We start from the raw sequence: 23875 nt of genomic DNA on the forward strand, positions 1-23875 counted from the left end.
AAGGGAGGTTCACAGGAACCTGTAATCCCTCTTTAGCTGAAACTGCCAATTGCTTTTAACAACTGCTCCTCTGAGAGCGCACAGGCACGGCGCTGAGTCACCGACACGGCGCTGCCTCGCCGAGAGCCTCGCCTCTGCAGGCTCCAGAACACTGAAGCGCATACCGCAGTTGTCTCTGTTCAAGGCATTTAGAGATCCCCAAGTGGCAGAGCTCTGCTCGCCTCGGCAGCACCATCCCGATACCTCAAATCATCCTTCATCCAAGGGACATCGGAGAGAAACTCCTTTCCCTGTCCGTATTTGAGCAGCACGAGTGAGCAGGGTCGCTGGCTGTGCTGCATGAGCTGGTGCAGAGGACACGCAGGCATTTGCTCTCCACTTGGAAGATGCTTCCAGTACGTCGCGCCTTGGTTTGGGGACAAACGCTGCAGAGGACGAACGGGCCATGGCTCCACCGGTGGTGCAGGAGGCTGCGCGGTGGTATGGGCTGCTGCCTGCGCTGCTCTGCCGGGAGCTCTGGGGACCCCCTGTGCCCCTGCACCGGCACCCCCGAGCAGCCAGGGCAGCCTCCAGCCCTCGGCGCAGTGCAGCCCTGACTCTTGGCGCTCCTGGCGTCTCTGATAGCCCAGAACTGCAGAAACTCATTATTGCCAAACACATGCAGGTTTCTTTGACATTATTTCTCACTTTTTATTTTATGATCAGTATTGGGAAAAAAAAAATTGGCACAGTACAACTTAAAGCAGATTGGTACAGTGACAGCCCACAAACATCTGCAGGAGAGTATAAAAGGAAGCTGCATAATAGTTATTGTTTCAAGAGAAATTCACCCTTCCTGAAATGTTTTCTTTGATGCCTGAAACAAAACTTAGGCCATTTAAATACCTAGCTGCTTTTTTTTTTTTAAAGTAGGACTATTAGTTGAAACAAGTTTCTTTACAAGATTCATATCAGAATTCACAACACTGTTCAAAGTTAAATAGCATCCCATTTGTGTTAATACCACTTTTGACACATTTAAAGCGCAGGTAACAAACTCAATCAATCGCTTTGGCATTTGAAAAAAAGAAAAAGTTTTGCTATGAGAACCGGTGCTGCATGGTATTTACTAGGGTGACCATGGATTCAAAAGCATCTGCAACAGCTCTTTCATATCCCTTTAAAACTGGATATGCCTCTTTTGATTTAAAAAAACACTCCTGAGCAACTGCACCATCAGGAGAAATGTTTGCAGACAGCAGACCTGGCTTCCCCGATCACTCATTGCTGCTGCTGCAGGCCCAGCGCAGAGAGCCCCACCGGCCCGGAGCTGCGGTGGCCAGGGGTGCTGCGGGGGGTCCCAGCACGGCAGGACAGTGCTGCCAAGGGAGGCGGCATCGGGAGCAACTGCTCCGTCCTGGCAGAGAGGCTCGGCCGGCAGCACCCGCACTGCGGGGTACACGTTCACACTGGGGTAAGGTTCATTAAAAACACTTACTTGCCACTAAGGCTAAACATTACATTTTCATGATTATATTAAAAGACTACAAAAAGGGAAGAGCAGGAAGCAAAGCACATGCTGAGATTTCTCCTAATTGCCACAGCTTACACCTCTCCGTTTTACCTCCATTAGCCAATGAACTGGTTTCGTTTTCTACAAATAAAATGTCATAAAAGCACATCTGTAGCGCTTACCGTGCATCACCCGCCCTTCAGGCATGCCCCAAGTCACGTGAAGACACTTCTGGCTTTGAAATATGGTCACTCTAGTAGTAGTGCTAAAGGAAAACCATGAATGCAAGTTTTGCAATGGAAAATGTCACCACAACAGCAGTTGGGACTGGATGATAGAGATGCAGGAATGACATCTAAACAGCTACTTAGCTCTTGGCTTCAGGTTTAAAAAACTCAGAGTTAACAAAGGAAAATCCTTCGAATTCTGACTGGTCAATGTTCCTGATGACTTCCTGGTCAGGAGGTGTTAGGACGGGTGGATGGCGAGTGAAAAACCGGTCGAAGTTTTCAGCATTGCGTCCACACTATGAGAGGGGAAGAAAAGAACGTATGGTGGGTGGAGAAAGAAGCGCATGGGATGCGGCTGCAGCCACCCGCCCATCCTCGCCACACGCCGCCGCCCCTTATCTTGGTGCAGCAGTGGCAGAAAAGAAAAAGGTGCAAAATACGTATGAGCTTTGTTAGTTGCAAAGCGATGTTATCTCATGGCACAGCCAGAGACCTGCAAAACCCTCCGGCTGTGCCATGGCAAGTAATTGCAGGAGAGCAATGAGATGGGAGTGCAATTACTTGCTGTCGTTCCCTGCCTACACGCAGGACTGTACCTTCTCTTGGGCTACGCCACGCACAGGGCAGCTGCTTCTGAAAGACCCCTGCGGCTTCACCCGCTCGGTCATCTCGCTTTCCCCGCGAGGGGGAAGTTTTCGTCATGCCTGGACCGCTTAGAGGCTTCTCCTTGCTCCTGCCCAAGGACAGGGCTTCTCACCTTCCGCACAGCTCTTGTAAACTGCTGCTGGCTGAAATCTTAGTGCAGGCACTTGTGTATGGGAATTTCCAGGGCTGCTCCATCCCTTCCCCACATGCCCATCAGACCCTGACGGTCCGTGCTGGTGCCCGGGGTGCTGCTCGGCTGAGGCAGGCGGGAGCTGGGGAAGTGGGGTACTCCTGCCCGCCAGCCGGGCTCTCCACTCGGCACCCCGGCACTCTGCACTGCGACTGGGCAAGGCTGGCTGCCCCTACAGACCCTGCCCACAGCCACCGTTTTCTCTCTGACCCCTCTGCAGGCAGCCAACGACAGCTCCTACTTCAGGCAGGGCAGGATTCCAGGAGCACCGGTGAGCTCTCTGCAGCCACCAAAGCCAGGCAAGAGAGGAAACCAAAAGCTCTGGCATCTGGTGACCACTGTCCCGGCTGGCGTGGCACTGTGGGGCCTGGAAAGCACCCGAGACCGCCAGACCCTCACGGCGTTGGCCAGCACCCATCCATTGCTGCTGGGCTGCTGTGGAGCAGGAGCCGTGGGCAGCAGCTGAGGATCTGGCTGGCTCCGCTGCAGTCTCCGCAGCGAAAGGGGGAGGTCAGGAGCAGGAATACATGCCAAATGCCTTATTTAATTTTCTTAGCAATCAAAACAAGGGTCCTGTAACTTCCCATGCAGCAAGTCATGATTTAATATAATAATAATAGCAATAGCTAATAACAGGTGGATACCGAGTCACTGCAGCAGCTACAAATTGCACTCAATTACTACCCATCACGTGCATGTCACATCCCTATGAACTGCATGTAATGACTTCACTTGAACGGCTGGCGAACTCTCCCCTCTGTTCAGCCGTCACACAGCCGATGCTCTCCTGGCCCTGTTTTATCCAAAGAGATGCAGAAGCCAGCACCTCTTGGTCCCTCAGCTCTCCCCTTCCATTTCCCCACGGAGAACATAGGTGTCAAGTGCTGGGACACTTCTTCCTGGCATTTAACTTTCATTTGCTAAGGAAACAGATTTACATTTTTAATAAACATCAGACTAAATATAATAAAATATTAAAGACAAATACACATAAACTTCCACATTTCCCAGTTCATTCCTCTGCCACAGAGGTTTCAGGGAAGACAATGTGAACATCCATCACCCTCCAATGGGATGTTCCTTTGGCAGCTCTTGTACATTCTTACAGTGCCAAGTGAGACACTTCTTATCCCCAAGCCTCTAAAAAAAGTTCAACGGGTAATGTCTGAGTCGATTTAACCCTAGCTACAGCCACACTGAATGCCTGCTCCTCCAGCCCCTGAGCCCATCCTTCCACACCGTTGTAACTCTCATATTTTGTCAGGCCATGCCTTTGCCTGCAGCACATTTCTAGTCTGGATTTGTTCAGCTTCTGCTCCCAAAGGCATCTCCTGTCCATGACTGTGAGCTCAGCAGGGTTTCCAACCCAGCGACCTTGGAGGTGCTTTTCCCCTCCTGCACCTCTTCCAGGCTCCCTGGTCACACGTGCTGCAGCATCAGCTCCGCAAACACAGCTCCTGCCCCTGGCCACAGCTCAGCCCACCACTGAGCCCAGGCAACAGCTCCTGGTGTGGTAGGTTACAAAATGATTTGCTCTTTTTTCAAGTATTTTGATGCAAAAATGATTTGGTGCCACCCATGGGAGCAGTTAGGCAAAAAACCCCCCCATAAATCCAAACACACACCACCACTACCCCCCAACCAAACACGCAAACACAAGGCAAACCACTTCACCAGGAGGTTGCCGAAGATGAGAGCTTCCCCAAATTGCAGTTACCAGTTTCACAAAGCCTGGAAGTTGAAGTCATGAAACAAAGAGACAGGGGCTTTCCAAAGCCACGTTGTCCCTAGTTTTCCCCCTCGGTGCCGGGATAAAACAAACTACGAGCAAGATTACTGGGGAAATCTGCAGCGCTTAGGGTGAGCCGCACAGTCACACAGACCGTAGCAGGGTTTACTGGCTAATAAGCTGCTCACCTGCAGATTCTATCAACTCCCAACATTCAGCAAAAGCCTTACAGTGCTTTGAAAATATAGCTGTCATTGCCTATTAGCTTCATGAGACCTTGGAGGAGACATGCAAGGCAGTTTGGGTGAAATGTCTGACAGCACTAGCCACCTTCTTGCTGCAAAGAAATGTGCTGTCTTAAAAAAAAAAAAATCAAACTAGCAACCCCATAAAGATTTTCAAACTAATCCTTATGAAATGCTTCCAGTTATTGAAATAGAAAGCACAAACATATTTTTAATAGGCATACTGGCAAGCAATAATTCTCACTATAACGCAACAAGGCAAGAATGTTAAATTTTAAAAGTTCCATCTAGCCACAGTATTTAATTCCCAGCTTTGTGACGTTCGGAGACTTTCTGTTCAGATGCCTAAGAACTTGACCTGGTCAGCAAGCCAAAGAGCATATACTCCTCTTTGGGAGCTTTCACATGGATAAAATACCTTAAGGCTGGGAATTGGCCTGGGGTTTATAGAAGCCACATGCAAGCCCAAGGTCTACAGGCTGTGACCACGCGCTTGTGCTGTCCTGCACGCCACATCCCGCAGTGCCGCAGACGGCCGCAGGCTCTGGGGAATGCGGCAGGTTTTATCCCAGCAGCCGAGGCCCAGCACCGCTGGAGTTCTGGACACGGGGTCTGGCCCACACGCCTGGGATGAGACAGCAAGAAGGATCCGCACCGCTCCAGACGGCAAACAGTCGCTATCTGCAGGAGCACCACCTTTAAAGCTTCCAAAATTAAGTTCCTCATTAAGAGATGGGAGACATGCTGTATGAATTTTTACATTTTTGCTAAAGCCACATTGTGAAAAATCTGCCTCATTTTAGTACTATATTAATGTACAGGCATCACTCCATCCTGAATGGAGAAAGGGGGAGGCTGGCAATTTATCTTACATAAATCCCCAACGTGTCCTGTCTAATATTTATAGCCAGCATAGAATGACATTTTTTTCAAGCTGCAGAAATAAAACTGTCAGCTTAGAAGATAGCCTTTTTATTTTATCGGTTTCTAGCTTGATTTCAAATAGAGACAAAAGGCATAATAAAATATTTTCCATTGATCCCCGAGATGCAATCAAAGATCATAAAAAGCCGAGGACGGCTGTTCTCCTGCTGAGACTAAGCCCTTGCTCCCAGCGCTGCGGAGAAGCAGTGGGCTGGAGACACCCTTGATTTCCCAGTTTTTTGTCCCAAACCAGCGGTACAGACAGAGTCCCACCGGCCTTGGAGGCATCTCTTGGGCGAGCCCAACCTTCCTGGTGCTGCTCTGGGTTAGCAACCTGGGTGCTTGCTGCCCGGGGGAGGATCAGGGCTCAGACACTTGTGGCAATAGATGTGTTGTGTTTAGGGGAGTTTGGGTCACAGCATGAGCCTGGGGCTGAGCCATGGGCAGGAGGAATGATGGTGCTTTTCGTTTGTAAGTGTCCAGCTAACCACCCAGGACCCAGCTCAGGATGCTCCAATGCATTCCACTTCATCCTTGCTCCAGACAAAGGCTGGGAGCTTTCACAGTGAAGGTTTTCTGATGTAGGACTCTCCCCTATATCTATCTCCCCCTACAAACAAAGCCAAATTTCTTCCCAAAACACTGAAAATACCGGCTGAACAATCAGAAGGGAATCTCAGAACGCCTTGATGGAACCCTGAGGCTACCAGAGCAAATCTTGACTTGATTATGAGAGCAGATGTTTAACCTTAACACATCTGACCGCCTCCTCACAGCATGCTGCTGCCCCCTCAATCCTTAAATCTCACCTGATTAGGAAATCACCAATGCAAACATCTGAACTCACCTCGCAAAGACTGAAACTAAAGCTATAAAAATGCACAGGCAGGGGAACCAGAGTTCTCACACATCCAAGTCTACAAATGGCATTTCAATATTAATTAATTCAAAGCAGATAAAATAAAATTAATTTATGCAATTAAAAATTATTAGATTAAAAGCATTTTTTTTTAAACCACTGTCCTGTTGTGAGTAATCCTGTGCCATGTGATTTCAACGCTTTCAAAATGAGGAGACTTTTCAAATCACTAGGCTTTATGTAAAGTGAGTAATTAGATACCAAAACCAATAATTATCTCAACGACAGAAAAAGCAGACAGGGAAAGCAGGCAAGTGTAAATACACTCCCCAGGGTAAATGCAGACCCACAAAAGGAATTGTTATGCACAAGCCAAACCACGGAGCAGCCAAGCACAGCCCCATGTCAAAACCGCCGAGTTTCTGCACACTGGAGACAACCCAGACCCTGATCTGTCTCGTTACCATCTCTGTGATAAAGGTTAATCAAGCACAAAGCAGGAAGCGACACATGAGCTCTTGGGAATTTATTTTCAGCTCTGGGTATGTAACACCCAAGCCAGGGAGACGGCTGAAGTGTCTATCTTTCCTTTGGTGTAAAATGATGCAGGTTTCTAGGAAGTGATGTGAAGCCCTTCCCGGCACGTAGCTGCTGGGAAGGCACAGAGGGTCCTCACTCACATCCACACTCACTACCTGCAGGGATGTTACAAAATCATAGAAAAGTGGCCAAAAAATGGTGGGTGCTACACAACAGGGGGAGGTGCGAGCTGCCCACCCAGCTGCTCTGGGACGGGACCTTCCCCAGTGCCTCCGTTTCACCTCCTGCACCCACCCGCCTGGCCACAGGGCTCACAGACGCAAGATGAGGCTTAGCGCTACTTGAGCCATGAGCAAACCCGAATTAACGATACCTGCTGATTGCAGAATTTGTTGACGTGAGGCTAAAGACACTGGACTGGGCTCTGCTCGCCCCTGCCTTGCGCTGACAGGACTGAAGCGCCCGGCACAACACGGTGCTGGAGCACTGGAAGGCTGCGGGCGCTTGTGGGCAGGTAGAGCCCACATTTATGTATTATTCCGTATTTTGAAACTCTGGCTTACAGGCAATCTCTGCAACCTTACCTTTATAGAAGCCAATTAGAAAAAAAGAAAAAAAGAAAAAAAAAAAAAAAGACTTAAGCCAAGGCGAAGAGCTGGGCTAGCACAAATCCCCCTCTCCGGCTGGCACTCAACCCCTGCATAAACGGCTGAAGGTCAAACCCAGTAAATAACGTCCTTCCCCGTGAGCCACTGAACACGCTGTGAAGTTCCCAAACCCAGATTTTCATTTCTGTGCTGCTCTGATCTGCGCTCACAGCTGGCATGAAAGGAGCAGCATTTTCCAGCACAGATGCATTGCTGTTGAAATACCAGCTATCAGCAGGTACCTGAGTTGTCTTAATCCTACCTAAATCCTAAATCAGCTGCGCCTACCTTGCTGTTAAACTTCCTGTCCTATCCCATGGAGAGTTTTCCCCAGCACCAGCCATGAGTTGAGAAGCGACAGACGGCAGCTTACCGTCCCCCCTTCCACGGTCCGGCGTCAAAAGGATTTTTAAAGAATAAAGACATTTAAAACAGGACAAAATTTGCACATTTTACAACATAAACCCAGTAATAAAGCACTTGTGACAGAATTCAGTTGTTTTTAGCTGTAGAACACTGAACAGTAACGCCACGCCACAGCACAAGGTGAACGGCATCACTGGGGAGCTGCTTGGGAGGGAAGGGCAGGCAGGGCTATGGGCAGGGGCTGCGGGCAGGGGTGCAGGCAGGGGTGCAGGCAGGGCTATGGGCAGGGGCTGCGGGCACCGCTTCCTCGGCAAACACCGCGGTGGGAACCAGCCCGCGTCATGGATTCGGGAGAGATGTGGGCTCCTGCAGAACAAGTCCCCCGAAGCCCCGGTGCCTGCTCAGGCTTCCTGACGCACCCGGCTGCGGAGCAGCACCCTCGCTGGGGTTCACAGCCTACCCTGCCGCCTGCCTCAGCACCCCTCGGACAACAGCTGGGTCCCACCCTGAGCCAACAGGTCATGGTGCGCACAAATAACCCCAAATACTTGCACACTGTTCTGCTTTGGTATCACAGCTAATGCCTTCCCAGCGACGCCTTTCCCACAAGGTCTAATGGCTTGAAGATTCCGTTCCTTCCCAGGGAAAGGGAGGCAGGCAGCAACTGAGACCTCTGCGCTGCCATCCCAGCTGCTTACCGGCAACCTGGATCTCCACATGTCTGAGGCAGGAAGGAGAACGGGACATTTTTCTCTTTGCTGGTGCAGAGGGCAGCCCAAGACTGCACCGCACAGAAGCGGCTCTCAGCCGTGGAAGCGAAAGGCTCTGAGGACAGTGCCCCATATGGTTCCCTGCAAAGGTGTCACTGCGCAGCAGCTACCTTTGTACAAATACTTGCTGAAGTTAAAGTACGCAGTGCAGAACGCACAGAGGGCACCGCTGGCAGACCTGGAGCAAGGAGCAGACCCCGGGGTCGGCACTGCTGCCCCATCTGTACTGCGTGCCGGGAGGCAGAGCCGGTTGCAGGGTCTCCTGTCAGGCCCACCTAACGGGTGGTTTGTTCATACTGGATCAGTCAAGCAAGGAGCTGTAGAAGGGAAAAGGCTGCTAGAGCAGAAAGGCACTTAAAGGCAGGAGAGCTAAAGGAGCAGAGCACCCTATGCCAAGTGGACTCCCACTCCATGTCTTCCCTGAAAGCAGAAATTTTCCAAACACTGAAAGGGGCCCTTAAAAAGAACAGGTTTACTGTAAAGCAGAGGAAAAGCAGACATGTCCAAGGTTGTTAAGGGCAGTGGGGCAGAAAGGCTCAGTTAAATCCATGGAGCATCTCTGGACAGATTGATGGATTAAGAGAACATGCAATGTCCCCACCTTGGTCACTGGGCATAAATATCAGTCCGTATCAGCCGTGTAAATCAGATTTAACTTTGGATTCACCGTTTTTTGTAAAACACCAGTGCCCAGCTAGGGCGCAGCAGCTAACAGGAGGTGGAGACATGTGAATAAGCCCACGCCTTAAGGAGCTGGACTCAGACATAGCTGTGACCCTGCCAGCCCAACAGTGGCAAAGAGAAAAAGAGAAATCCAGGGAGAGATGTCCCTGTCCCCGAGTCTGTGGTCACTGCTGCCTGTGCACCCTCTCCTGGGAAGGGCAGAGACACCACAGGCAGGGGGATGCGGCAAACCGACATGCTCGGGGTCACACCAAGAGGCTTGAGCACGGCAGCTTGCAGGCTCGTGCCCTCACACTGCTCCGCAGGAATCCTGTCGCAGCACGCAGGACACTCTGCGGCTCCGGTGCACCCCTGCGCTGGCACGGGCACTGCATGGCCAGCTGTCACTGCAAAGATGGCTGGACCAAGGCGCAGTCAAGAAGTCTCATCTTTCTGACAAAGCTTTCAGATTACTCATGCCTCCACCTCAGCTTGGCTGCTGGCAGCTTATCTCCCCCTACAGCCTCGCACGCCCAGCGCACACGGCATCTCTCGCTAGCAGAGCCCAAAGCAAGGCAGGGATGACAAAGAGCAGCCAGGTTCTCCTCGCTGCAGAGCTCCTCTCCACCCACGTCAGCGCCCACACGTGAGCCAGGCTCCAGTCTTCCACCGCTTTACCTTGGAGAGAAACTGTTGGGTGAAATACAGCTCCACTGCCAATGCAAATAGACTACGGTGCTGAGCTAGATGTTGAAACAAAGTTTAGATTAAAAAAAGAGAGCTGTTCAGCTTAAGAAGAAGGGAGAAAGACACCAACAGAAACACTGACCCCGGGAAAACGAACAGACAGTATTGCAATGCAATTAAATCCGTGAGCTAAACACGTGGTGTTTCTACCCCTGCAAGCCAGAGCGAGACAAGGCATCCCAGAGTTATCCTCTCATGGCAGCGGTCTGACACGTGCCAGATCTGGGGAGACACGATCTTCTAAGCAGACAGAGAGGCAGTACCTCCATGCTGTGGGTAGGACAAGCAGCGCCCGCACATACATCTGTGTGCGTGCACCCACGAGCACGAGAGAGCCGGCGCGTGGGAGAGCAGCAGGGGAGAAACACGCTTAACGCAGCCACACTTACAGCCTTTGGCTTGAAGGGAGGCTGGATCTCCTTGCGCTCCAGCTTATCCCAGTCGATGTAGCGGAAGAATGCGTGCTCCTTGATGTCCCGCTCCCCTTCTGGGCCGCATCCCAGTCTCTTGGCAGGGTGCTTGGTCATCAGCTTGGGGAGAGGAAGAGAAGAAACAGTCACTCAGAGGGTGTCCAGCTGCTTCCCAAAATGCCCATTTTGAGAAGTTCCCAGGATGCTGTGATGCCCGACTGGGCAGCCTGCGCCACACGGCCGCTGCCCCAGGACACCCCGCATCAGGGTCTGCACCCCAAGAGGGGCTCCCATCTCCTCCACTGGCTTTTGGCACTCGGAGCAGAGAACAGAGGGAGGAGCCAGAGTGGCTCCAGGGACAGGGAAGGCTGCCTGGCTTACAACAGCAGACTAAAGCAGGTCACCGGTACATGAGCACTGGGTGGGATAAGCACATCCCCTTTTCCTCTGGGAATAAAATTGCTTCACCACGAAATACTGTCAGGGTGCCAGCAGAGCTCCCTGCATCGCTGCAGTCTCACCAGCCTGCTACAACGGGGGAGCAGGATGCATGCAAGTGTGCTTAGTGGTCCCTTTGCTTGGTAGCAAACTTCTCAGCATCTGCATAATTAATTTTAGAGGCCAGTGCCCATTTGAGATGAACAATCTGCCCTCAAAATCTTTCATTAGCCCTAGAAGCAGAACCCCCACTTCTCTGGAGCCATGGCAGCAGAGACAAGAGGCGAATTTCTAATGAAAGAGTCAATTTGGAGGAAAAAAAGCACAAACAGGCCATTAATGTTGTTTATCATCTAAACTTCTCTTCTCTGGCTCAATAAGAAAAGTGAAACGGGCCGCAGGAATTAAGGGCAGCTGTACAAACATTAATATCCTGGGGGTATTGTCTGAGCTGTGTTCAGAGATCTGATGGAGATTCCAAAGATTGCTAAGATGTTGATAAGCATGGAGAATATGAGCCGTACACCTGCAACAAAAGGGCTACTTTATTAAAAGCAGGGCACTTAAAACTGATCCCGGAGCTGTGCAGAGGTTGCAGCGAGCCTGACCACGTCCCCAGGGCCATGGGTCTGCGAGGGACCCCACCGTCCCCCCGTGAGCCCCCAGCAGGGACAGGGCACACCTGCAGCTCTGGGGAAGGTGCCAATGCTCCAGCAGCAGAGCACAGAACCCCCCCAGCCCCCTGCTGAGGCTGGCCCGCCCCTGAAAGAAAAGATTTTTCTAAGCAAGCATTTTCTGACAGAAACACATCAGCCCAAGCAGCCAGGCAGCCCGTCATGACGCAGGGAGTGAACGAGCCCCTGCCAGGTCCCCTGGGCAGAGCCCCCCTGCCCCAAGGGGTAAATGCTGTGACACCCACCAGCCCGGCCATCCACCACTGTGCAAAACGCTTGCTCGGGGAAGCTGATCTTTAAAAGTTACACTACAACAGGGAGCTGAAAGCCAGGAAAAGCCTGCAAAAAACTACAAAACCCCCACTAACTAATAATCCAAACCCCAACAAACGTGAAGCGGGAGCGGAGCCACTAAGCACCCTGCTAGCAAACCGCACCTTCTCCATGGCAAGCCAGCGACGAAGGCAACTTGCGGCTGAAAGACTGACGGAGCGAGGCTTCCCGAAACCCACATCACCCCCTGCAAACAGCACGGACACATCAGGCTTCGCAAGCTGGACAAGTGGTTTTCCAGATGGTGAGACCTGCCTCTACTCAGGGCAAGGACGTGACTGGCATCAGCACCGGTCTCCAGAGCCTGTCCCCATTTGATGAGACACGCTGGAGCCACTGCTGGAGAGGGAGGGCCACAGGGTGCCAGCAAAAACAAAAGCAAGACTTGAACTTGCTTTTATTTTTTAACTAATTAATTTTTTTCTAACTTGTTTTACCTTTTTTTTTTTTTTAAATATACAGTTTCCCTTGGTATTGCGGCATGCAGCCCTTTACATAAAAAAAACCACAAAAAATAAATCCCAGTGTAAGAAGCGTGGCCAGGTGGAAGATGTTAAGTATCTTGGCCTCAAACAAGCGTGGCAGCATCATGGGTGAGCAGGTGGGGCTGGATCTAGCGCACTGTCCCCTGCCAGGAGCGGAGAGCGGTGTCACCAGGTGCTGCTGGCAGCACGGGTGGGTGGCCCTGGCAGGCAGGGAGCCCACTGCCAGCTTACAGTCCCCCTGCTGCCGAGGCAGCACAGTGAGGCAGGTGACACGCCAGCCCCTCAGTGCTGCTTCCACATCACTCTCGGCACACGGACAGGCGTCTGCCTGTGGTCCGGCTGCCCCGGTGAACCTCGCCGCCCATTGGCTCTCACATCCACCCCAGCTGAGTCAGGTTCAGCTGAACAAGAGGATCTTTGTGTCTCCTTGGCGGGCTCTGGACAGCCCCCCGACAATCAGTCCGGTCCCACTCAGCTGTGCTGAAGCAGGAGAATAAGCAGCGTCCTGTGACTCAGTCGGGTTTTCCTAAAGCAAGTCTCCAGTAACAACGCAAGAGCCTGAAACTTGCTAATAAACTGATTTAGTGATTTGTCGCACCAAATAGAATTGTAGAATCATTTAGGTTGAAAAGGACTTTTAAGATCATCAAGTCCAACCCTTAACCCAGCGCTGCCAAGGCCACCACTAACCATGTCCCTAAGCGCCACACCTGTGTGTTGTTTGAACACCCCAGGGGCGGTGACTCCAGCACCCCCTGGGCAGCCTGTTCCAGGGCTGCACAACCCTTGCGGGGAAGGAAGGTTTTCTAATATCCCATCTAAACAGCTTAGTTTGCATTCAGCAAACATGGAAAGAAATCTGTGCGTGGGTCCCTGCTGTTAACTGCTGAAGCTGAACGCGCCGACACACTGTCAGCTTTTGCTGCTGGAGATCACACGGGGCAAGGCAGGAAAGCAGCTCTGTGCCTGCAGGTCTGGCAGGGTGATGGTGCCGGCCAGCAGCTGGCTGCTCGGTCCTCACGCCTCCCAGTCCAACTCCCGGCTCTAGCTGCCTCCCGGGGCCCAGCAAAGCTGCCGAGGCTGTGCCACACTGGGGGCACCCCCAGGAGAGCCTGATCCCCCCACACGCACCCAAGTGAGAATGGCTACAGCTCTGCTTGCATCTGCTGACTGTGCACATGCTTCTACACACACATTCCCCCACTAAATCCAGTCTCTCCTCTTACTAATTACCTTTTCCAGCCAGAGCCTAGCTTCCTACCTGCTGCCTTGTGCTGGAAACTGTTTTACACACACCCGTGCAGTACTGTGGTTAAACCCTTGCTTCCTCAGCATAACACAAACACACACCAAATTCAGAGCAGCTCAGCCAACTAATGAATCGTAAAAGATTTTCTACTTCATGTACCTGCCTGTAAAGCTGAACAGAGCTGTACTACAGTGCAGTTATTCAGTATTTTCAATATATGCATCCAGAAATTAAATTTTCTTGTTTTCCTATTGTGCTTTTATGCATGTGAGCATGAAGGCACCATCTGTTATTGATATATAGGACCCCATAAACATGCAGACTGATTCTCCTGGCTTACATAGGATAATCATTTAGCTTTGTTTGTATTAAACAGAAACAAGTTGATTTAATCCCCATACTAACACAGTGAAAACCCTTTGGGCTTCTGCAGATAAGGAAGGGTGCTTTAGACCAAATCACGCTTGATGTTTGCAGCTCAGATACAGGGAAGTCCAAGTCTGGACTCAACGGCTTTGCTAAACCACCACTTTATTTTTTGTCTCGGGAAGGCAAGCGGGTGCTGCATGTTCATGGGCTTCACCTAACAGCAGCCCATTCTGCACCACAAGGCACAGCGGATCCACAGGATCTGTGTCCACATTTGATAAGACCCCACAGCTCACGGCGGCAGCCCCCGCCAGGCCTGTCCCCATCAGGGCACCAGCCCCTCTGCTGACCCAGCACACAGCCTGAGGACACTTCTGTGAGGCTCAGCCGTGCCACCGCGGCAGCACATCCCAGCCCCAGCCCAACCACAGCCTGGCATTTCTGCCAGAGCCAGGAAAGCCCTTGGCACCCAGCCGTGCTCACCACGCATGGCCCCCAAACGCTCCCACCTTCCAGCCGCCTTTTTCCTACGCACAGCCACCCAGGCATGGGCACTGCCGCTCCTGCGAGGGCTGCGGCACGGTGCTAAGCAGCTCATGTGCTTCTCTCAGGCAGTGCCATCAGCAGAAATACGACTCAAAATACCTGTAAACTTTACCGCAGAAAACATGCCATTTTATGTCTTTGCTACCAGGCAGAGATTAAAGAGGGAGCTTATACTCGCAGGCAATCTGTTCACCTGGAAAGGGCTGCTTTGCTCAGGCGCAGTCAGACCCCTCCATATGGGACGGAAAACGGCTGATGGCTTGTGCCAGTGCCCACACACACATGCATGCTGCTCCACGGGTCTGAGCCGGGAGCCTGGCTCCTGACAACCGAGCCAGAGCTTGAGAGCCCAACGCCAAGCTACCTGCACCACAGACACCGCAGCTCCAGCATCAGCCTTCAGAAAAAAAAAATCTGAGTTGATAGCAGAGGAGGGAAATGCTCCATTTGATCTGCTAATTGATACTGACTGTTGAGTCAAGGAGCTGTGTTCTGGTTAACTCTCTGTTTTGCTTCCCAGCCAACAACTGATTAACACTTGTTTCTTGGCTCAGGCCAATACAAGGCTTTCAGGATCAAATGCTTTTCATCTCTGAGCTGTGCAACAGTAAGTGACGACTGGCACCAGCACGCTGGAGCGAAACTGGGTGGGAACAACAAAATTGTTTTGGAGGGTATGGCAGTGAAATACCAAACTGTTCAGGTTCAAGAGCAGCTCCAGGTTTAAGAGCAGCAGCTTCTCCAACTGCTTGTTCTCTGGGCTGACCCAAGGCTGGGTTTGTGCCCTCCTGGAAGACCCACCACATACCAACACAAACAGCATGGCCTGGATGCCCCTGCAGTTAGTTGAGACATATTTCACTGTATTCCAGAGGAACATATGAATATTTTGCTTACTAATGGTTCTTAAATACCACGCATATTCTAATTAAACTTTCTGGCGTAGCAGTTTGGTGGCAGCAAAGAATGTCATGAGTTTTTTGGGTACTCCCCTGAAACAACAGTTGTACAAAGGGAACCACCACCCTGCTGCCAAAAAATACACAATTTATAAAGTACCAAGCCCTCCATACATGGATAAATATCCTCCCATGCAGCCTCACATTTTGAAAGTGAAAGAAGCCATTGCAGTACACCCAGCAAATGTTTCATCCACAGTCTCTTCTTGTCTGTTTACAGCATTCACATTTTGACTGATGCAACAGTAAATAAAGCCGACAGTGAGACTGGTCCCTGTTCCAGCCTCTGCTCTCTTGGGCACTGCGAGGAAAATGATGTTCAGCATCACCCAGCATCTTCCCTTCCTCCTGCCCAGCCAGGAACACAGTGGACTTTCCGTTACATCCCAACCAATGACAGCAAGAGGAATGAGGGACAGTGAGAAAGTTTGTGGAAATTCCCCCTTCGATCACCAGCGTTGTTTCTGAATTAAGGATGTGATTCTACTATGTTGTGCTGAAGGTGAGTGCCAGGTGGCCCGGACAGCATCCCCTCCCTGTGCCCGTTCCAGGCAGGAACACCTGCAGCAGACTTTCCCCACGGGCCAAGTGAATACTCCTCCTTCCCACAAGCTCTGAATCCTGGCAACACTGGGAAGAAGCTTTGAAATGCCACAGTGGGAGCATTAAGCACAAGATGTGTCATTTGCAGACAGAAACGTTATTTTGAAATATAGAATGTTTGGATATTGTAAATACTAACTATTAAAAGCAAACATTTTTAAAATTCCTACACAAACATATTTATAGCACTGTTTAACACTGGCTGGCTGAGATGAGGCTCAGTCCCAAGCAATAACCATACGCATAACAACATCAGGACCTAGCCAGCCTTTACTCATCACAACCCAAATTAATTCAGACTGCATTTAAGTCTTGCCTCAGCCCATTCCACAGAGAGCTCAGAACACTGGGCAACACAGAGCTTCGCTGGGAATTAAGAGATACGGTAATGAAAATACTGCCCCGACCCAACAGAGATGCACGCCAGCAGGGAACTTCAGGTGCCCCTAAAGGGCGACTTGCCGTCGCTAAATGGAACCCTCTGCAGGGAGAAGGCTTTGTGTCTGATCTTAGAAGAACTATTTAGAAATCACATTCATTTACTCTGAGCGTCGTTTTTCTTTTCAGGCAAAGATGCATAAAGCTCCCTTGTTGTCACCTACTGGGCAGCAGGGTCCCTGGGGAGATGCCCTCAGCACCCACATCCCAGCCAACATTCCAGTTTTCTCCTGACCTTCACCTTGAGCAAAGACAGCCCAGCTCTCAAGCCCTACCTGGATTTCTGCTCAGTGTAGTGTAACAGCACAGAGAGAATCTAGGCATTATTTTTAATTAGGTTTTGTACATACACACGAATTAGCACATGGTGTAGCTCTAGGGGCAAAGAGCACCAGAACACAACCGAGTTCTGTCAGATTACCCTGGCGCTGGGAGCCTGCAGTTGGGACCAGGGCGAGGGGGACGAAGAGAAGGTGGGACCCCCGGGCACGTAGGGCTGCACAGTGCGGAGCTGCACGGACAGCCCTGCGCCCACCGGCTGCACTGTCCTCCTGGCAGAGGATGCAGGCCAGCCCTTACCCCTTTGCAGATTGCCACTGCCTCCTTGGACATGGACTTGGGGTAGGCCACATTGTGCTCCATGATGGACTGGAAGAGCTCGTCTTCATCTTCACCCTCAAAGGGAGCCTAGAGCAAAACAAACAGAGGTTCAGTGCATTTCTCGATCTTCAAGTTTCCCTTTGCTAGTGTGACCATCAGCCACAAAACCAGCCCCGGCTGCACCATGCATCTCAGCATCGCGGTCCCCGGAGCTGCATCCATGGCTTCATCTCCAGCACAGATGAGACAGTGCCCTACCACGTGCCAGCAACAAAACAAATTACACGTCAGCATATGCTCACAATGGAATTTAACACAATCCCATAGGAATCAATTAAAATTCAATTACCTGGCCAGCTAACATTTCGTAGAGCAGGACTCCAAATGCCCACCAATCCACAGACTTCCCATAAGGCTGATAAGCAATTATCTGAAAACAACACAAACAGCCGGATTACACTCCTATTTTTAACCTGTTGGCACAATGCAAACTCATTTCGAGTTGTAGTCCAGGTCAAAAGGACAAGGTTATTTACTGAGACACCAGTCCCCGAATGGTGGGAAATTACAATTATGAACAGAGCGCACGATAGGCAAAGAGTTCAGTAACTTAAAAAAAAAAATCTTCAGTCCTCAAACGTGCACTAAATATTAGAAAAAACCCAGAATATTCACTGTGATCTGAGACAGATTCATTCTGATTCAGATGAAACTTTAGCAGATTTGTTGTGCTCTTGCAGACTTGTCACAGCCAGGCACGTTGGAGCTGGAGCAGCAGCCGTTCTTGTTTTCCCTGATGCACTTTGGGATTATTTTTTTTTTCCACTGACTTCAGTGCAGTTGCTTTGAAATAACAACAGAGTCTGTCCCTCTGCGGATGGTATGTGGCCCTTTAAAACAGACTTGCAGCATATGGGTAGTCAAAACCCTCAGCATTCCAGGCTGCCAGTTTGCTTTCTATTATTTATTGCAGAACATCCTTCACAAAATAACCTAATAACCGACAGCCCTAGCCTCACCTGAGGAATATGGCTGCTTTGGAGTTCAGACATAACTTCAGGGTTGGTTGCTTTGTTTGCTTTAATTTTAAAATGTCAACATTTATTTTGGATAAGGCACCAAAACATGAATTTTTCTATTTTCCCATAACTTACTCTGCAAAATCTGAAATACCCTAGATTTCATAACGATCCGACACTGCAGCAAAGCCACCCAACTAATCCGCCTCCGTGGAGCAGCTGCCCTCACCTGCGTACACCAGTGTTTTGGGGTACCTAGAGCAGCACCCAACAAGGGGGTCCGTCCCTCACTAGCCAGACCCCATGTACAAACAAGACAAGCGGCTGGTGGAGAAACGGACCCAGTCCTGGGAGAGCCCTGTGGTACCTTCCCCCAGCGCCTCCGCTGCTCAGCTCCCTACGCCCCCCAGCTCCCTGCGACCCCCGGCTCAGGCGTGCAGCAAGATGCTGGGTCTGTGCCCTCAGCCATGGGCTGTTGACAGGAGCCAGCCCCTCTCCTTCCCCCCCTCCAGCTGGGGGGTCCCCCAGCCCTCCGGCACCCGGGCTGCCGTCATGCCTGAAAGGGAGCGGTGACAGGTCCAGCGCAGGGACCGCAGAAGGAGCCGGGTCCCGGGGGCACCTTTCTGCTTCCCAGTGTTGCTCAAGCTCCAGTTTATCTGCTTGGTTGCTGCTGACAGGCGTCACTTCAGCGTTCGGGGTTTGACAGGCCTTGGGCTTTGCCATCTGTTACTTAACGCCAAACAATTACACGATTTATTCAACCTAATTACAGAATCCTATTCTGCAAAGATTCCTATACTCAAGCACAAATGCAAATCGTATGCTAATCATGGGAGAACGTACACAAGAATTCAGCCCCAAAGGTCTGTCCCCACGCAAGGCTCCGGCCCCACAGCTCCGTGGCTGTGGGCAGATGTCGCAGCCTCAAGGGTCCTCATGTTCAGCCACCCCTGCCCTGGCAAAAGACCCCTGCAGTGTCCAGCAGGATCCAGCCAGGAGGTACCCCGAGATGCAGGTTGGGGGCTGTCACCCTACCTAAGCAGAGGTAAGTTTCATCCTGCAAAAGCATCAGCACCGAGGGACGATTAGAGAACAAGACCGATGCCAATCTCCTGTCCTGGTCCTGGTCCAGCCACACGGCCAAATGGGGTGATGTGACCCTGCCCACCTCCACACGCTGGGCCAGACCCTTCCCACCGAGGCCAGACACCGAGTCCCACCTCCGAAATTCCTCAGCTGCACCTACCTCAAGTCCCTCCTACTTGTCCTTCAGACAATTTAGGAGTGCTCTGGGACATTTAGGTGTGAACTGTTTGCACCATTAAGGCCTTCAAAAGAAAACAGTACTTAGAAGAAATCCTTGCAGAAAAGCAGCTTCTGCAAATTGAAGTCAGGGGCTGCAGGCTGGGGAAGGTCACAGCCCAGCAGCTGAAGAACAGGCTTTGTTAGAGGAGGTTACACGCACAGGTCGTTCGCACTTGGTACCCGTCACCTTGGCACACAGGGCTCTGCCTTAGAATAGAAAAAGTCCTGAAAATGGGTCAAGCAAATCACAGGACATTTTTACCCTGTAGACATGTTGGCTTGAGAGCACTGCAGCTTCCTGATGGGAGGAAGCATGACACGGCAGAAGGACCCTGGAGTGGAGCGACATGCAGGGACCTGGGCTCAGCCACCCAGCTGGAGGCCACGCCAGAACTGCAACCCCCCATCTCCATCCACACAATGCACACGTTCACTCTGAGACCCACTGGTAGCATGCTTTAACATCATTCCTGGGTACCGTAGTTACTTGCATCCTAATTTCCCATTTTTTTTTTCCTTTTGGGAAAAAAACCCCAACCCAGTATTAGAGCAAGGGAGAAGAAAATAAAGAGCTTAAGTGATAAGGCTCAGGCAAATACCAAGAGAACTGGTCATTTGTCCTGCTTTGAAAGAGTATTAATCACAGACAGCGACTGAGCTATGTACCAACAGAACACCAATATTAATCTTGGTAGGATGAGGATATGTAATATACATCTGAAAAAGTAATTAAAAACCTCTCTGGCTGCAGCAAAACACAACGTAGTTTAGCATACAAGCACGTCTAACTACGTCCTAGCAAACAGAGTCTCCTCTAAAATATTTAAATGAATAAATATTAATCTCGTCACTGAAAATTCAGCAGAGTGAAAAGGTTTGAGAGGGGTATTTTTATGTTAAGGGAACAGGCGTTTGAAAATAATTACCTATCTGAATTTCACAAGTCTGACATTAAATTGCACCCATATAGCACTTCATGTAAGTGTCATATGTGACTCCATCATGTAAGCAATAACCAAAGGCACAGTAACTTCGGTGTGATCTACAGCTGTGGATAGGGAGCCTCTCCTCATCAGCTACACAGCCCTTCGCTGCAAGCAACAAGCTGGAGAGATCTCAAGATTTCCACTTCACACGGAAACGCTATCCACTGGTAATTTTTCCCACCGGTCACGTTGTGCTGGAAGGGGCTGTCACACAGGGCAAGGAGCAAGCTCCTCCGGGGCTCATCTCTTCCAGGAGCAAGGAAGAATGCGAGGAGCAGCCCTTGGTGGGTTTGAGCGTGCCAAGGATCGGACAGGCATGGTGACACCAGTGGCACAGTCATGAGAAAAACACCCAGAGAGGGAAAACACAGTGCACGGAGAGCAGCATGGAGGATTTGCTGTCCTTTGAGGCAGAAGCAGGGCACACACGCCACAGAGACAGAGCCAGCATCGCTGCTTCCTTAGAGGCAGCCTCGGGGTGGGGTGGGGCAGAGAGTACTGAGGGATGAACTTTCCAGGTTGACGATGAATTCACTAACGTCCCTGTTTCAATCAGAAAGCCGCCCAAAGCAAGGTCATCCCATGGAAAAGAGCATCAGGCACACTGCCAAAATGTGCACGGAGCATTTACTGCCTTTCTGCATCCCCTACCTCAGGCGCAATGTAGTCTGGAGTGCCGCAGAAGGTCTTGGTGGTCACCCCATCCCAGATGTTCTCCTTGCACATGCCAAAGTCTGCAATCTTTATGTGCCCCTCGCTATCCAGCATCACGTTGTCCAGCTTAAGGTCTCTACAAAGCAAAAGAAGAAGAATGACACAAGAGACGACAGCGAAGCCACCCAGCAAAGACAAATTTCCTGACTCCAGTTGCTCTCCTGCAAGTGAGCTCTGGCTTTGTCTCACACCCAGACTCTTTGTAGGATAACGTCTGGGGAAATGAGCAGAAATAAGTCAGAGATCTGTCAGAATGAAGTGTTTATTTTACTTTTAACCCACAGGAACACCATGCTGGGCAAATCACTTTCAAGTGTATGATGGAAAACACTCTCATCTAGCAGGAGGACAGATTTTTTTTTTTGCACCTATGAAAATCAAAGTGTACTTAAAGCTCACCAGCCACAAAGAAGTACCTACTCAGCAGAAGCCCCTGCATCACCAATGCTATACTGCCCCACTGAAATACACATCAACTGTCTTTCTTGGTGATCCTCATCCGCAGAGTATCTGTCAGTCACACCTAACCCCACAAGAGCTTTGCTCTTCAGCACAAATTGCAGACAGCTGCAGCTCTAGAGCTCCCAATCCAACTCCCAGCCCTGACCAGCCTCTCCAGAGGTGGGTGCTCCAGTCTGAAGGGCAGTTTTATAGCAAACACTCAGTATTTCAGGTGCAATTTCTACATTACCAGCCATGTAATTACCATGCAGTTCTGTGCTCGCTGCTGTTCCGGGCTTGTGTTCTGTACAGTAAAGCACTGCTCAAAGTCTCCATTGCAGTATCGGAGCACATTGGCAAGGCTTCCCCTGCCCAAAGGTGACATTAAGTCGCAAGGCAGGTGACAGAGCAGCACAGTGTGGCAGGCACAAGCTGTGCCCAGCTCCACACCTCACCCACAGGTGAAAAGCAAGCGCACATCGCTCTTGTGTCTTCCTTTTTGGGGGCCTGGCTGAAATACCCCGGTGGGAACAGCTGTGGGGCCATAAGGTGTGTGGGGCTTAATTTTAAGAGCCTAATAAAAGGAATAGTGTAATTTACAACTTGCTGTTTTTTAAGCCTGTTTTTTCCAGTAATTGTGTCAGCGCTTAGGATGCTGACAGGCCAAAGGATTCAACACAAGCCTGGATTCGGAGGAAGGAAGGAAGAAGGGGCACTGGGGACTGACAGACCTAGAATCTCTCTCTGTAGTGGCTGATGGCAAAAAAACCATCCCTCACATCAGGTTTGCTCCACTTCTTTCATCTTTGGAGCAGTCTTCAGCATCTCATAACTTCAGTAGCATGGCTGGCATTTCTTATTGCAAAGCAGTTAATGGTATCTGACACTCATTAAGATGCTCTGCTCTACCTTGGGCTCTGGGAATACTTCCGAGCAGCGGCACGCTAGTTTCAGTGCTTAACTGGTCTGGCACTTGGCATTGTGAAAAGAAGTTTTAGTGTCTGAACCAGAAGTGACAGACTTGCGCTGTAGATCTCAGAAAAAGCCACTCGTAAGTACTGACTCTAGTGTTTATGGTAAGAAAATCGCGCCCTGCAGCAAAATACGTGGCTCAGAACTGGTCCATGCTGCCAGCGAGCATTTGTGTCATATGGAAAGAAATGCATGAAACAGAGGCAAGAGAGGAACCAAAGCTGCCTTCCTATAAAATGGGGACAAAGACAAGAACCTACGCAAAAACCAGTGACACTGTGAGGCTCCCAGCTCCATTCTGGGTGTGTGCACCCACCACACCCCACCTGCAGCAGGAGCAGGGAGGGGAGCCCCAGTGCTGTATGTAGAGCAGGGCTGCAGCAGCCCTGCAGAGCACTGCCGTCTTACATTGCTCTGGCTGTGCCGAGTTCTCGGGGGAAGAGAGGAAGGAGGAACTTGCTCACCTACCGATAAATGATGCCTTTGCTCTGCAGGAAGAAGAGGCCAATGGCTATTTCTGCTGCATAGAATCTGAAATGCAACATTTAAAAGGAAGATTGATAATTAAAGGAGATAAATCAAAATCAAAACCTGTCTAACCCAATTGCAAAAAATGAAATGCATTGGGCATACATGACCAAAGGATAAAGACAGCTATAACATAAAAATACCAGACAAGTATCACATGAGAACGACACAACCCACCCTTGGCTCACATCGGGCAGAGATGCGATCAGGTTGCTGTGGGCTAGCAGGGGGCTGTCACTTCTTGTTACACAGATTCTCATTAAGCAAGAGCTGGAATCTATGGCTGTTCATTACTGTGTGCTGGCAATGCGGCTTTAAAAGTTATCTGTCATCTCAGGGAGGCCACGGAAATAACATGCACTGCCACCGTTTTTTTTAAAGAATATTCTGGGTCTCCAAGGACTCTGCCAGAGTGCAAAGCACCAGTTCAAATGCACCTGGGCTCTGCCCACCGTTTGTGTTTTTTATTTAAGCATATGAAGGCTTTCACAAACACATTCTGCTCTGTCCAGATTACAGGGAGCAGCAGCCAAAAGCCACCAGTTAACACTCAGGCTGGCAACCTCAGCAGAGGAGCTAAAGACCCAACATCCCTCTTATATCCTGGGGAAGGGCACAGGGCAGCTGGCAGCACAGCAGCTGGGAGCTCACCCGCTGCTCCCGGTGTCTCCCAGGAAGCCTCCCTGCCTGCTGCTTTTATGAAGCTCGATTATTTACTGATCAACAAGCGCAGTGTATCCCAAAGGTGAGCTGGAGGCA

General features: G+C 50.5%; 1 protein-coding gene across 3 annotated transcripts in view; it reads right to left on the reverse strand.

The window, feature by feature from the left end:
• Positions 1-23875, reverse strand: part of PRKCB (protein kinase C beta) — a 129391-nt gene that overhangs the window by 4769 nt on the left and 100747 nt on the right. For 2 of the 3 annotated variants that reach the window (XM_037385391.1, XM_037385393.1), the window contains 6 exons: positions 23057-23119; positions 21113-21251; positions 17501-17581; positions 17131-17238; positions 10437-10577; positions 860-2018 (listed from right to left, as the gene is read on the reverse strand). In XM_037385391.1, the coding sequence (XP_037241288.1) occupies positions 1860-2018; positions 10437-10577; positions 17131-17238; positions 17501-17581; positions 21113-21251; positions 23057-23119 (691 nt within the window). In that variant the 3' untranslated portion in view covers positions 860-1859. Of the gene's footprint in view, positions 1-859; positions 2019-10436; positions 10578-17130; positions 17239-17500; positions 17582-21112; positions 21252-23056; positions 23120-23875 lie in introns of those variants that run through there. The other variant, XM_037385392.1, reaches the window with a different exon arrangement.

The sequence above is a fragment of the Falco rusticolus genome, chromosome 4 (assembly GCF_015220075.1).
Source record: "Falco rusticolus isolate bFalRus1 chromosome 4, bFalRus1.pri, whole genome shotgun sequence".
Lineage (NCBI taxonomy): Eukaryota > Metazoa > Chordata > Aves > Falconiformes > Falconidae > Falco > Falco rusticolus.